The sequence below is a fragment of the Salvelinus alpinus genome, chromosome 12 (assembly GCF_045679555.1).
Source record: "Salvelinus alpinus chromosome 12, SLU_Salpinus.1, whole genome shotgun sequence".
In the NCBI taxonomy this organism is placed as follows: Eukaryota; Metazoa; Chordata; class Actinopteri; order Salmoniformes; family Salmonidae; genus Salvelinus; species Salvelinus alpinus.
In genome coordinates this window covers 50046233-50062392 of record NC_092097.1, presented here as the reverse complement: position 1 = coordinate 50062392, position 16160 = coordinate 50046233, and the positions used below count along the sequence as shown (strand labels likewise).

Genomic DNA, 16160 nt, shown 5'->3' with positions numbered 1-16160 from the left:
CTTGTGATTATTTTTCATTGTGTATAAAGTGCAATTATAGTGTCAACATGATGTAGGCCTACATGGAACATTGCAGTTCTTAGAAAGAATATATTCATACAATTTTTTAAATATATTTAATCCACTTTCTGTTTTTGTGGCAGAAATGTTCATGTTTGAAATTGAAATTACTTTGCACAATATGATTTAAGATTAATACAAGTGTATCATAGCTACTACACACAAAATCTAAGGACCTAATAATGTCTGCCTTTGGTTTATCATCATATTTGTGTGTGAAAATGTCATGGAATGCACCATATGGTAATCTTACTGGCTCTTGTGTTCAGCTCAGGGCTGCTATTCAGTCACACCAGCATCAGATACATCCACTATCCACACAGCATAGTGCAGCTGTAGTCTGACAACAAAACATGTCATGGAGACTATATCTCAGCATACACTGCCCCCTCTGCCATTCAGTTATGTGGTACAGTTGTCTTTAATATTACAAGGAGCGGTTTATTATAATTCCGTACGTTTCCTTACGTAAATGTTTGGTTTTACTAATCTGATATTAATGGTCTGAAATACATAATCTGCTGAAAAGTAGTAATATTGTTAATTTCTGCTTTGGGAATTGAGTGTATTTCAGGTAGTATACTAAAGCATTTGCATGTACCTTATTGACATAAGGTCTTTTAAAAAGAAGGGAGAGAGATAGTTAGAGGAATACACATATGAAAGTGCAGGTATTGTTGAAAACAGTCATTGATATATATACTCTAGATGACTGATAGGGAGCGCTGTGTTGAACAATAGTTTGGAAGCAATAGAAATGCATTTGTTTATGTCATTCTTTTTTTGCCACGTTTATTCTATTACATACATCTTAATGCATACTTATAAATTATAGTATGTGAGCTAAACATTAAAACTAATTAAAATATGTATGAAAACATTTTCAATTAAGTATACTTTTTTTTTTTTTTTTTTTTTACATTACTAACATTACTGTCCCCACTCCAAAAAAAATACTTAAATACATGTCATTTTGTCCTTGAAACATTTAATTGAAATACTGTAAAATTACATTCATTCCTATGGAGGACTGCTCCTACTGGGGGGGTGCCAATATGGCCGACCGGTGGCGTCAAAGCTTCTCAATGCCAATACAGGGTTTATATACATCCTTGGTTTAAACCCATGCCACAAGGGACAATGTGTGATCGCAAGTCAGCAGATACCGCTAGACCAGGCTCACACAATTATATCACTTCTGTTTTACAGTCTTATTGATCAGAAAAATATTTATTATATTAAACTGTTTTAAACCAATTGAGATCCTTTAAGGATACTTCTGCAGTGTGGAACAATATTGACTATTATTGCATCATATTCAATTACATTTAATTTCACTTTACTTCAAAATGCTTATGCAGAAAGAAGATCACCACAAATACAACATGTGAAATGTCTACCTGTTATTACCTGTAATGTCTACCTGTTATTACCTGTAATGTCTACCTGTTATTACCTGTAATGTCTACCTGTTATTATCTGTAATGTCTACTTGTTATTACCTGTAATGTCTACCTGTTATTATCTGTAATGTGTACCTGTTATTATCTGTAATGTCTACCTGTTATTACCTGTAATGTCTACCTGTTATTACCTGTAATGTCTACCTGTTATTATCTGCAATGTCTACCTGTTATTATCTGTAATGTCTACCTGTTATTACCTGTAATGTCTACCTGTTATTACCTGTAATGTCTACCTGTTATTATCTGTAATGTCTACCTGTTATTACCTGTAATGTCTACTTGTTATTATCTGTAATGTCTACCTGTTATTACCTGTAATGTCTACCTGTTATTACCTGTAATGTCTACCTGTTAGTCATTGTAATGTCTACCTGTTATTACCTGTAATGTCTACCTGTTATTATCTGTAATGTCTACCTGTTATTACCTGTAATGTCTACCTGTTATTACCTGTAATGTCTACCTGTTATTACCTGTAATGTCTACCTGTTATTATCTGTAATGTCTACCTGTTATTATCTGTAATGTCTACCTGTTATTACCTGTAATGTCTACCTGTTATTACCTGTAATGTCTACCTGTTATTATCTGTAATGTCTACCTGTTATTACCTGTAATGTCTACCTGTTATTACCTGTAATGTCTACCTGTTATTAACTGTAATGTCTACCTGTTATCTTTCTCAGGTCCTCCGAGAGAGAGAAAGAGAGAAAGAGAGAATTAGAGAGAGCATACTTAAATTCACACAGGACACTGGATCAGACAGGAGAAGTACTCCAGATATAACAGACTGACCCTGTATTGTCTAACAGTTATTTATTGTAATGTCTACCTGTTATTATCTGTAATGTCTACCTGTTATTACCTGTAATGTCTTGTTATTCATTGTAATGTCTACCTGTTATTCATTCCCCAAAGCTGCAAGTACTTTATTATGGTCTTTTGATTTGAAATACACTGATTTGAAATACACTGATTTGAAATACACTGATTTGAAATACACTGATTTGAAATGCACAGCTGGATATTTAAGATAGTGTACTTCTGCCATCTACTGTTCAAAACATATACTTCAAGTCATGTCACGAGATGTCTTGTATCACAAGAAGAAACTGTTTTGGACTGAATTACATAATAATGTTATTTCCTATTACATGATTTCTGTTGACATTATGAAAATATTATGAATCTGTAGTCTACAATAACGTTTTAATATAGTTTAGTTTTATTTCAGTATACGTAGGTGCTAAAAGTTGAGTACAACAGGTAATTGAAGAAGACATTGCTACTGTAAATTACTAAATGTGATACAGGAAAGAAAATGATGCAGTATACATGTAGTAATAATGAAATAGTAAGAATAATTAGGGGGGGGGTGACCTGTATCAGTGATTTTGACCAGATACACAGATCACCTGCAGAAATGAAGCACCTTATGTACTCTCCTATGGTTATAACTGGTTATAACTAGGCATGACCTAGGTAAAATCACAATTACCTCATTAAAGTCTGTCAGTGATATGAATAGTTGGTAGAACTGTAAAACAGACACCAGCTACCCTCTCAATGTACACATAGTGCTGTATTGGTGTATATTTCCCCCTGAAAAATAGTTATTCTACAGGAAATGTTATATAAATACCAGAATTTCTATAATATCCTACAATATTCTATATGTGCAACGTATTATAGTATTTGGGTTGCTATAACATTTGGTTTGAAGTGACTTTCAGGATTTGCCCATGCTTTTTGTAGGATCCTGCAATAGACCTATACAACCCCCATTACTTGACTAGCAGCAATGATAATGCTGGCTGTGGGGTAAGTAAATTAAAAATTAAAAACGAAGCCATATTTTTGGTAATTGTCTTGCAGGATCAATGAATTAATCACTTTTCTTTCAAAAAAATGAAGTATATTTAAAATTTTGGTGTACCGCCCTTTTAAATGGCAGTCGTTTTTACCATAGAAATATGGCAAAATCTATATTGACAAAAAAATTAAAAACGAAATGGTACTAGAATAAAATCTGCTTTTTAGTACTAATGTGGATTGTACTTTGAAAAAAATGCTGCACATTATTTAAGGGGGAAATGTAGATTTTCTTTTTACAGAAAATGCAAATGAACTGTTATTTTGCTAAAATAACAGTCTGCTTTGTTTTCTTCATTTTTATTATTGTACATGTCTAATGATGTTTTGATAAGAATTAAGTGGACATTTTGCTATGATTGTTAGTTTTTCCAATAGTTTCTTCTAGGTTTCAAAATGACTCCAGTTGGATATATACAGTGGGGAGAACAAGTATTTGATACACTGCCGATTTTGCAGGTTTTCCTACTTACAAAGCATGTAGAGGTCTGTAATTTTTATCATACAGTGGGGAGAACAAGTATTTGATACACTGCCGATTTTGCAGGTTTTCCTACTTACAAAGCATGTAGAGGTCTGTAATTTTTATCATAGGTACACTTCAACTGTGAGAGGCGGAATCTAAAACAAAAATCCAGAAAATCACATTGTATGATTTTTAAGTAATTCATTTGCATTTTATTGCATGACATAAGTATTTGATCACCTACCAACCAGTAAGAATTCCGGCTCTCACAGACCTATTAGTTTTACTTTAAGAAGCCCTCCTGTTCTCCACTCATTACCTGTATTAACTGCACCTGTTTGAACTCATTACCTGTATAAAAGACACCTGTCCACACACTCAATCAAACAGACTCCAACCTCTCCACAATGGCCAAGACCAGAAAGCTGTGTAAGGACATCAGGGATAAAATTGTAGACCTGCACAAGGCTGGGATGGGCTACAGGACAATAGGCAAGCAGCTTGGTGAGAAGGCAACAACTGTTGGCGCAATTATTAGAAAATGGAAGAAGTTCAAGATGACGGTCAATCACCCTCGGTCTGGGGCTCCATGCAAGATCTCACCTCGTGGGGCATCAATGATCATGAGGAACGTGAGGGATCAGCCCAGAACTACACGGCAGGACCTGGTCAATGACCTGAAGAGAGCTGGGACCACAGTCTCAAAGAAAACCATTAGTAACACATTACGCCGTCATGGATTAAAATCCTGCAGCGCACGCAAGGTCCCCCTGCTCAAGCCAGCGCATGTCCAGGCCCATCTGAAGTTTGCCAATGACCATCTGGATGATCCAGAGGAGGAATGGGAGAAGGTCATGTGGTCTGATGAGACAAAAATAGAGCTTTTTGGTCTAAACTCCACTCGCCGTGTTTGGAGGAAGAAGAAGGATGAGTACAGCCCCAAGAACACCATCCCAATCGTGAAGCATGGAGGTGGAAACATCATTCTTTGGGGATGCTTTTCTGCAAAGGGGACAGGACGACTGCACCGTATTGAGGGGAGGATGGATGGGGCCATGTATCGCGAGATCTTGGCCAACAACCTCCTTCCCTCAGTAAGAGCATTGAAGATGGGTCGTGGCTGGGTCTTCCAGCATGACAACGACCCGCAACACACAGCCAGGGCAACTAAGGAGTGGCTCCGTAAGAAGCATCTCAAGGTCCTGGAGTGGCCTAGCCAGTCTCCAGCCCTGAACCCAATAGAAAATCTTTGGAGGGAGCTGAAAGTCCGTATTGCCCAGCGACAGCCCCGAAACCTGAAGGATCTGGAGAAGGTCTGTATGGAGGAGTGGGCCAAAATCCCTGCTGCAGTGTGTGCAAACCTGGTCAAGAACTACAGGAAACGTATGATCTCTGTAATTGCAAACAAAGGTTTCTGTACTAAATATTAAGTTCTGCTTTTCTGATGTATCAAATACTTATGTCATGCAATAAAATGCTAATTAATTACTTAAAAATCATACAATGTGATTTTCTGGATTTTTGTTTTAGATTCCGTCTCTCACAGTTGAAGTGTACCTATGATAAAAATGACAGACCTCTACATGCTTTGTAAGTAGGAAAACCTGCAAAATCAGCAGTGTATCAAATACTTGTTCTCCCCACTGTATGTATGTAAAATAGGTTATGAGGGTTAACATGCCTTTTTAAGTAGATTCATAACACCTCAAGTGAAAAATGTATTGTATGTTTTTTTTACTACATATAATGGAGATCCTGTATTTGAAGCATGACTGCACAACACTGTATGTGTGACCTTATTGGTGGCCTCTTAAGTAAAGTGTATTCACCTATCATGATATTTGACTAAAGTCCCAGTTTAAGAGGACCAGATTGCCAAAAAAAAAAAAAAAAATCCCCCATTGAAAATATCACACTGTGTACACATGCAACATGTTTACGGTATGTGTTTTCCCAAAGGGGACTGTCTGTCACCACCTGATTGACACAGATTCAATATTTTCCTCATGTTCTGCTATTTCACAAGTTTTGAACTCAAAGCATTGACGTAAAGCACACAAAAACATTGGCAAGTGTTATAACAAAGGTGAGAGTAACTTTACCCTCGGTTTCTCAACATGCTGTTTGCTTTGGAACGCTGCCAAGTGTCATTCACCTGAAATGCGTGTGGAGCTGAACTCAAAACAAATGTAATTTGTTGCTTTGTGAGTACAAGGCTATGCATAATAAGAGTATACGCTGTTGAAAGTGATGTAGTCTAGACTAATTGAGCTTGCCTGGCACAGTGGACAGCGGAACCGTCCCAGCACATTTGACACTCCAGGCAAACACAACGTAGGATACTATTTGAATCCGGGGCTGGTCACTATGCGGTCCTGTGAAAGTCAGAGGTATTGTGACTGGTGTATCAGAGGCATAATTAATTTAACCCTTATTTTTCCAGGTAAGTTGACTGAAAACATCTTCTAATTTACAGCAACAACCTGGGGAATAATTACAGGGGAGGGGGGTGAATGAGCCAATTGGAAGCTGGGGATGATTAGGTGGCCATGGGGGACAGATGGGGAATTTACCCAGGACACCAGGGTTAACACCCCTAGTCTTACAATAAGAGATTCCATCTGAAAGACGGCACCATACACAGGGCAATGTCACTGCCCTGGGGCATTGGGATTGTTGTTTATTTTTACACCAGAGGAAAGAGTGCCTCCTACTGGCCCTCCAACACCACCTCCAACAACAGTATCTGGTCTCCTATCCATGGACTGATCAGGACCAACCCTGCTTAGCTTCAGTGGCAAGCCAGCAGTGTGATGCAGGGTGGCATGAATAAGGTGTGATCACCGTGGTAAGATCATCTTAACATAGCTCTTTATTAACTAGTTGGATCCTTATCAGTCAATATACATTGTAATTTTGAGTCAGGTACAATAATTAATGGAAGAGGAAGTACTGATAAATAGTCCTTCACTATGACCATGACTGAATTCTCTACTAGCCTACTGCTTACTAAAATATTGACTATCTATTAACCAAACTACATACTATTTTTAGAACATTCTAGTAAAGTAACTCTCCAGTGTCTCCATATTTCTGTGAAATATGACCTATAATTACGTACAACAAAAGTGAAATAGTTTTCCTTACAAAAAAAGTGGCAATTAGGTATATTGAAAATTCATACTAGATGAAAAGCAGAAATGAGTGTGGCATCCTGACTCAAAGTTAAGAAATGTCACATACTACAAAACGTCCTATTCTTACTGTTCTACTTACTCGCTTAGGCGCATCGCTGCTTTGGGAGCATAGGCCATCAACGACTCCTTTCCTATTCTCGACTCCTTTCCTACTCAAAAAGCCTACTGGGAAGCAGGCTAGAAGAGAAGCAGGACAGAGCCTATGACTTCATGACTAGCTGCTAATACATACTAATAGTTTTTTATTCATTTAGCCTATTATGTGTTCCCATCATCATTGTGCATACATTTCAGCTAGATTAAAACTTCATAAGCCCTTTATAAAGCCTACGTAGATGCCATACAAATAATTGATCAACAGATGTAAACTATCTGTTTTTAGTTTCAAGTTTTAATGTCATATATCCGGGCTTTGCTAAACTTGGGTTCATATACAGTATATAGCATGATCATTGTTCTAATAAATGATTTGTGAAGCATCTATGTAGGCCTTATAAAGGACTATGAAGCTTCATAAGGCCTTCATAAGTTATAGTTTGTTTAAAGTCAGACTGAAAAGTCTATATTTTAAGAGTTGTTGAGTGTATGGTATCAATGCTGTTTATACACGCCCACACGACTGCCCGTGTCATCGGTATGTGTGTAAATGTTTCTCACAGTTAGCTGACGTTGGCAGTAGTGGTAGCAAGAGGCCACAGGTCTTGAATTAGCATTAGCAATTGATGACTCTGCCTACTAAATAGGACTTTGTGAACCTCACACCCCATAGACATATGCCTGAGTATAATGGGCTGTTTTTAAAATAACTGTAAGTAATACTGCATTGGTAGTCCTCATTCAATTTCAAGCATGTGTAAAGGAATGTGTACAGTTTATTTTCTCATTTCATTGGCGAGTTGGAATGACATGTGGTCTGAAGATAACTATTGTATGGATGACTGTGTGTGTTGAAAACAAGGAAAACATATTAGATCATAGTCTAAGTCTGCATTAGGGGTAATCCTGTTCAAAACAAGGATAACATATTGGATCATAGTCGAAGTCTGCATTAGGGGTAATCCTGTTCAAAACAAGGATAACATATTGGATCATAGTCGAAGTCTGCATTAGGGGTAATCCTGTTCAAAACAAGGATAACATATTGGATCATAGTCGAAGTCTGCATTAGGGGTAATCCTGCTTGGGAAAGGGCTAAATAGGCTGTTACCCTATGAGGTCTGGAACCTGCTGTTTTCCTCTTCTACCTGATAATTAATTGGTGGCCCAGGTCTAAATCGGTCCCTGATTAGAGGAGTAATCAATGTTCAAAACAAGGCAGTGGACACACAGTTTTTCAATTTAAATGATTATACAAAATTCGTATATATAGTACCAGTCAAAAGTTTGGACACACCTACTCATTCTGGAACCTGCTGTTTTTCTTTATTTGTACTATTTTCTACATTGTACAATAATAGTAAAAACATCAAAACTATGAAATAACACATATGGAATCATGTAGTAAACAAAAAAGTGTTAAACAAATCAAAATATATTTTATATTTGAGATTCGTCAAAGTAGCCACCCTTTGCTTTGATGACAGTTTTGTACACTCTTGGCATTCTCTCAACTAGCTTCATGAGGAATGCTATTCCAACAGTCTTGAAGGAGTTCCCACATATGCTGAGCACTTGTTGGCTGTTAATCCTTCACTCTGTGGTCCAACTCATCCCAAACCATCTCAATTGGGTTGATGTCGGTGATTGTGGAGGCCAGGTCATCTGATGCAGCACTCCATCACTCTCCTTCTTTGTCAAATTGCCCTTAAACAGCCTGGAGGTGAGTAGGTGTGTCCAAACTTTTGACTGCTACTGTATATATGGGGGATACAACCATCTAATTTCTGCAGATTTTGCTACTAAGAGACAGAATCATTAGATAATATGTTTTGGTACTGTCCAAATGTAGCTTGTTTTTGTTCGCAGGTTCAGGAATGGCTGAAGATTTACCTGGAGTTAACTCTGCAAATAGCACTGCTGGGTGATCTGAAAGTTAATCGATCGATAATATAATACTCTTAGAAAAAAATGTTTCTTTAAATTACAATCTATGAGAATAGAAAGGTTCCGAATTTTTGTGAAACATCACAGCACAGTTGAAAAATATATGGCAAATAGAAATCAAAGGAGTTGAGGGTAGCTGAAGGATCGGACTAAAAACAAACAAAAGATAACTAATGTAAAATATACTGTGTCTGTAATATGAATATAGTATGTATACGCTGGAAGTAGAAGCCTAGATGTTGTTGTCCATCAGTTTACTCCAATTAGGGGAGGGGTGGTGGGGTTAGGGGGAAATAATAATAATAATAAAAGGCAGTGGAAGTGACTTCTAGGTCCAGAGTTGAAATTGAGGAGGCTAGAATGTACCCTAGCAACGGTTGGAAGAGTTGCTTCTAACACGATACACTTAAATAGGAAAACAGACAGAGACAGGGTTTGATCGAGGATATATTTATTTGTGTTTATATTTAAGTCTCAAGGTTGACAGGCTACTAATTAGAGGTCCTGTGAGAATCCTGGTTCTTTGGACTAGATCCCTCCCTACCGAATATAAACTTCAGACTCGCTGTCTCTCTCCCTCTCCCCCTCTCTCACTCTCGTCTGCACCCCCCCCCCCCCCCCCCAACCGCCTCACCCATAATATCTACATCACAGAAGGAGATCAGTCCCATAATAGTCCCATGAGCATTGGGCTACAGCGATACTCCTGCGTTACACTGCGTTGTATTGTCAAATCAGAGACGAGAGGAGACACATGATAAAGAGAGAGCAAAGGGACTTCTGTGTGCCAGTTTCTCCCAAGCATGAGTGTCTGATGGTGGGTTCAAGCAATGGATTTGTATTTTAATGACATTGTTAAACAGGGATATGTGTATTTTCGCAGCAAGCATTTATGGGTAAGTGCCTGCTTTCAAACCAGCCTCAGACCAATTTAATCTAAGTCAATGGACCCAACGTGGATGAACTCTTTTCTCAATCATTCTCTCTTTTGTCCAGATCTATCGGAGGTGCTGGCTTGTTCTAAGAAGAGACTCCAGTAAAGGGCCCAAGAGATTGGAGAGGTTCTCAAATGAACAGGCGGCTAACTGCCAATGTCACCACAAAGTAGGCAATCAAACTGAAATACTGGAGTGGTCTTGAAATACTGGAGTGGTGTACCACTGTGGTCTTGTTTGGAGATTTGTTTTGTTTCCCCCCCCCATGATTATCAATAACATTGAGAGTTGTGGTTATTTTGTTGATTTGTGAAAATGAGAGTCATTGCACACTCAAATGTACCACAGGGTCTCGACAACAAAATGAGAAGAGATATATATTTAGAAGTATAAAGAAGATTTCACTGTTTGCTTGCCGTGAGCTTAAATTGACATATAGCTTTGTGGCTTTGTAGATATTAAATAACTATATTTCAACCACAGAGATCCTATTAAAAGTTATATGGGTAATTCTATAGTTTCAACAATCTGATAAAGACTGTGTTGGTTGAAGGGTTGTTATTATATAATGAAAACTTTATTATTGAAGGGCACTTTCGGGAGCAACAAACAGGGCCATTATTGTGTCATGTGTACTATATTCTCCCAGGTGACAGACCTCACAAAAATAAGAAATGTTACCAGACCCCCACAGGGTAAAAAGAAACACGCTGTGGTTCTGACTTTCAATGACGACTCACCAAAGGCTTTCGCATGTGATTCAGGTGAGTTTGGGAAACATGAACTTAATGTTGTATTGAATTAAACTGAATTGAACTAACTTATTTTGTCAACACAACTAACTACAAATAGAAATGATTTACAAATATAACACATTCTAAACGCGTTTCGTTCAACAACTCCTCACAGAGTTGGACGCCAAGGAATGGTGCAAAGTGCTACAAATGGAATGTCTGGAGGCTAAAATGACTGACCTGACCTTGGAGGAGCCAGTCCTATTTAACATGAACCTACATCGAGATCACAGAGGTGTAGACCACGTTCGTATAATATTCCAGCAACGACACAAGCTACTATACTGATCAAATGCTTTGAATAAATGGGTCGAAAAATATGAGCAACATGCTTTAAAGGCCCGATCTTTCATCTGAAAAACAACAAACCGACAACACTTGGCGTGATATAAAGCTGAGGGATGGGGCTCGAAAATTAAAAAAAAGGCACTCACATTCATAGGAGCTCTAAATATTTAACGACATTTTCAAACTATAAATTACATAATGTAAGTAACATTGTTCAATGTAATTAGTTTAAACTACAAAAATAAATACCACAGATCGCACCTTGTCTCTGGCTAATCAATGTATTCTGTTCTCTTTTCCAGAGCAGTTCCACGTATTCATGAAGCCATCACAGTGTATGGATTTCTACGGGGAATGTAATCTTCAGATCACTTGTGACACTCTCTTGCTGTGGGACACCCAGAACCCTGGTCTCAAAATCACATCCTGGCCACTGCGGTCACTTCGCCGTTACGGTCGAGGTCAAAACTGGTTCACATTTGAAGCTGGGAGGTGAGGATCTGGGTATAAAACCATTATTAACCAATGTAATGTATATACTGTATAACCAATTCAACATAGTTTGTAGCTGTCTTCCTATTGGATACTCTATGTTGACTAAGAATCAGAGCCGTACATCATACATCTAAATACATAAGTGACCTCATAGACCAAGAGGTGTGTACAGTATACTGCTAGGGGTAGGATTGATGCAGGGTTCATACCCTGTCCTGGGACTCTTTGGACATGGGCTACTGGGAATAGACATATTTACTATACCAGTCATTTCATTTCTAATCATTGAAGAGAAGTGATTAGTGCATACTTGTGAGGAAGGAGAGATCATTTAGAAAAAGCCCAAACCTCCAAAGGACTTCACTCTGCTCTACTCCATTACCAGTGACCACTGCTCTGAAACAGCTGATCTGAAATGACTTAATAGGTGAACGTAACACGGTTGATACCGATACAGCCCTTTGACCAGTCAGAGGTCCTCAAGGGAAAGTGTTATTTAAAATTATGAAACACTTTTGGATTACACTAAATAATATCTTTAGTGAATAAGCAATTATATGCTTTATAATTCTTGTGGATTGTAAAGCATATAAATATTTGCTAATGCTTATTTATGATTGTTTTTTGAAAGTGTCAGTAACTATTAGGAGTCTGTACCAAATACATTTTTCATAGGCCATTCACAGAATGAATGGTAAACTGTATTTTCCCCAGGATGTGTGACACTGGAGAGGGACTCTTCACCTTTCAGACACCAGAGGGAGAACGGCTCTATCATAGAGTGAATGAGGCAGTGTTAGCCACTGTGGAGCAAGAGGACTGGCTATGCTGTGTATGTTAACCACTTTCACATCACACCTGGGTTCAGATGCTATTTGAAGTCTTTAAAATACTTTCAGCATTTGCTTAAATCTGCCTGGAGTGCCAGGTGGGTGGGGTTTGCAAACTCAATCAAGGCAAACTCAATCAAGCACTGCTGAAGTTTTTGCAATGATTTCAAATAGTATTTGAACCCAGGTCTAATTCACATAGTCTTATTGTGCCTGTAACCTACACTGCCCAGCTTAACTGCTGTAATCTCCCCAAAATAATGTAGTCAAGCATGACACAATCAAGACAAATCTCCTCTATTATTGAATGAGCACTCAGGCCCTGACCTCCAAGGGGCCCACAACCCTGGAAGGTGCAGAATTGCAGGAAATTAGCTTTAAAACGGCAACATTTTCTCTTAGTGTAACAGCATTCAGAGGAAGAAGGTGAGGACCAAGGTGCAGCGTGATACGTGTTCATATTATTTATTCGAAACTGAACACTGAATACAAAATAACAAAAGGAATAACCGAAACCGTTCTGACAGGTGATACAAACACTAAACAGAAAATAACCACCCACGACTAAAAGTGGGAAAACAGAATACCTAAGTATGGTTCTCAATCAGAGACAACGATAGACAGCTGCCTCTGATTGGGAACCAAAACCAAAACATAGAAATACAAAATCTAGACATACAAACATAGAATGCCCACCAACATCACACCCTGACCCCAAAAAAATAGAAACATACAAAGCAATCTACGGTCAGGGCGTGACACTTAGCCTCATGACAAAATGTGTAGAATAGCATTATAAAACTGCACAGTTTTCTCTCTGCACCATGGCAAAATGTGTAGAATAGCATTATAAAACTGCACAGTTTTCTCTCTGCACCATAGCAAAATGTGTAGAATAGCATTATAAATTCACAGTTTTCTCTCTGCACCATGGCAAAATGTGTAGAATAGCATTATAAATTCACAGTTTTCTCTCTGCACCATGGCAAAATGTGTAGAATAGCATTATAAATTCACAGTTTTCTCTCTGCACCATGGCAAAATGTGTAGAATAGCATTATAAAACTACAGTTTTCTCTCTGCACCATGGCAAAATGTGTAGAATAGCATTTTAAACTACAGTTTTCTTTCTGCACCATGGAAACATGTGTAGAATAGCATTATAAAACTACAATTTTCTCTCTGCACCATGGCAAAATGTGTAGAATAGCATTTTAAACTACAGTTTTCTTTCTGCACCATGGCAAAATGTGTAGAATAGCATTATAAAACTACAGTTTTCTCTCTGCACCATGGCAAAATGTGTAGAATAGCATTTTAAACTACAGTTTTCTCTCTGCACCATGGCAAAATGTGTAGAATAGCATTATAAAACTAGTTTTCTCTCTGCACCATGACAAAATGTGTAGAATAGCATTATAAAACTAGTTTTCTCTCTGCACCATGACAAAATGTGTAGAATAGCATTATAAAACTAGTTTTCTCTCTGCACCATGGCAAAATGTGTAGAATAGCATTATAAAACTACAGTTTTCTCTCTGCACCATGGCAAAATGTGTAGAATAGCATTATAAAACCAGTTTTCTCTCTGCACCATGGCAAAATGTGTAGAATAGCATTATAAAACTAGTTTTCTCTCTGCACCATGACAAAATGTGTAGAATAGCATTATAAAACTAGTTTTCTCTCTGCACCATGACAAAATGTGTAGAATAGCATTATAAAACTAGTTTTCTCTCTGCACCATGGCAAAATGTGGTGAAATGCAGTACGTTAGCTGATTTCCACAACAACAAACAAAAAGAAATCGGAGGTCGGTGCCCCGGGGCCCCAAATGTGGTAGCACGACCCTGTCTAGGACCATATTCAAAATGTGTCTCAGAGTATACACTGCACAGGAGTGCTGACCTTGGATCGGTTTTGACTGTTAAATGTTTTGAAAATTAAATCAGATTATGGACAAGGGGGGCTGATTCTTGATCAGCTCTCATACTCTTGAGACGCTTGTGAAATGAGATAGAACTCTGCCACCTGCTGCATATCCATGTGTATTAAAACATTGTGTCAGCAGTGTCAGCAGTGTCAGCAGTCTGTGCATTATCACTTCCATTGTCTTGTTTTTTTGCCCGTGCATCTTCAATCGAATGACCCTTAAAATGTGTTCCATACCCATTTAGGATGAGAGGAAGACAGGTACGGAGAGGAGAACCAGAGAGTCTACAATACCTTGGACTCTGTGCTGACACTGCTGATTCTGATGGTCCAGTCACAATCCTTGATCCCATTTGAAATCAGATTAAATATATTCACTGTATATCAGTTTGATAGTCATAGTTGTTTTTTGAAACAATGTTCAGATATGAAGGAATTATGTAAACACCAAGGACTACATATTTATGTACTGGAATCCTTCAGTATATTTTTAGGTAAAACTATCAAAGTTATCCATTTTAGTCTGCTTTTTGCATTTTGATAGTTTGTGTGAATATTAGTTTTTGATTTTAATAGTACAGGTAACTGCCAAAATAAAGTAAACACTTGATTCCTGAGTTAATGAAGCAATTAACATCCCATCATACTTAGGATCATGTGTAAAAATGCCCAGTTTCCCATTATTTTAGCTACCATGGCTATACGAAGAGATCTCAGTGACTTTGAAAGAGGGGTCTCAGAGGAGAACAGGGGGTTTAAAGTGTGTGTGTCTCAGTCACCAGATCTCAACCCAATTGAACAATTATGGGAGATTCTGCAGGCATGCGACAGCATTTTAAAGCCACCATAAACAAAACACCAAATTTCTGGTGGAAGAATGGTGTACACTTGTAGAATCAATGCCAAGGTGCATTGAAGCTGTTCTTGCAGCTCGTGGTTGCCCAATGCCCTATAAGACACTTGGTGTTTCCTTTATTTTGTCAGTTACCTGTACATTACTGTTGAATTTATTAATGTTAATGTTAATAAATGAGTTATTAAAAATTATTAAAGCCAAGATTGTAATCTGGCTGGCCTCGGCTTCAGGCACACGGCACAAGATTGACAACATACTATTTAAATGTTTTACATTTAACCTTTATTTAACTAGGCAAGTCAGTTAATAACACATTTTTATTTACAATGACCCCAGCCAAACCCTTGACGACGCTGGGCCAATTGTGCTCCACCCTATGGGACTCCTAATCACAGCTGGATGTGATACAGCCTGGAATCAAACTAGGGACTGTAGTGACGCCTCTTGCGCTGAGATGCAGTGTCTTAGACCGCTGCGCCACTACACATACTGTCCAGAGAGAAACAATGGATCTGACAGGGGAGAGGTATGCAGACTAACATGATATTAATATACACTGAGTGTACAAAACATTAGGAACATCTGCTCTTCCATGACGTAGACTGACCAGGTGAAAGTTATGATCCCTTATTGATGTCCCCTGTTAAATCCACTTCAGTGTAGATGAAGGGGACGAGAAAGGCACATTTTTTACTGCAATGGGCTAAATCAGGGTCACAAACAGTGTTTCTTGGTAGTCTTAAACATATCTACTTTGAAACAAAAGTATACACCTCACACACATGGTTAATGGGCTTAAAAAAAATACACCTGTACCATGTCAGGTATATAGAGTTGAAATGTATTACATTTTCTGTTTGCAGCCCAATATTGCACTTTATATACATCACAGAAGAGTGAAATTTAACAAAATCGTATGACATAGA

The 16160-nt window shown here is 38.0% G+C and overlaps 1 protein-coding gene across 4 annotated transcripts; it reads left to right on the top strand.

Annotated features, from left to right (window-relative positions):
• The first annotated feature begins 6076 nt into the window (after positions 1-6076).
• Positions 6077-14765, top strand: LOC139536311 (docking protein 5-like). Of its 4 annotated transcripts, XM_071336741.1 has the most exons (8): positions 8471-9081; positions 9759-9921; positions 10101-10208; positions 10689-10803; positions 10949-11068; positions 11424-11613; positions 12331-12448; positions 14624-14765. In XM_071336741.1, the coding sequence occupies exons 2-8, from the start codon at positions 9859-9861 to the stop codon at positions 14687-14689; spliced, it is 780 nt and encodes a 259-aa protein (XP_071192842.1). In that variant the 5' UTR covers positions 8471-9081; positions 9759-9858; the 3' UTR covers positions 14690-14765. The 4 variants fall into 4 exon arrangements, with proteins under 4 accessions (XP_071192845.1, XP_071192842.1, XP_071192843.1 ...); XM_071336740.1 differs by lacking the exon at positions 8471-9081 and having other exon boundaries at positions 9781-10000; XM_071336744.1 differs by lacking the exons at positions 8471-9081; positions 9759-9921 and adding an exon at positions 6077-6712 and having other exon boundaries at positions 10101-10803.
• The last annotated feature ends 1395 nt before the right edge of the window (positions 14766-16160 follow it).

What these genes read in the sequence shown, in the direction of transcription:
- LOC139536311 (XM_071336740.1), top strand. Translation starts at nt 9,935, where the DNA reads ATGGATTTGTATTTTAATGACATTGTTAAACAGGGATATGTGTATTTT. An exon ending in TTCGCAGCAAGCATTTATGG is followed by an intron (nt 10,001 to 10,100) that starts GTAAGTGCCTGC and finishes TCTTTTGTCCAG; the next exon opens with ATCTATCGGAGGTGCTGGCT. An exon ending in CCTACATCGAGATCACAGAG is followed by an intron (nt 11,069 to 11,423) that starts GTGTAGACCACG and finishes TCTCTTTTCCAG; the next exon opens with AGCAGTTCCACGTATTCATG.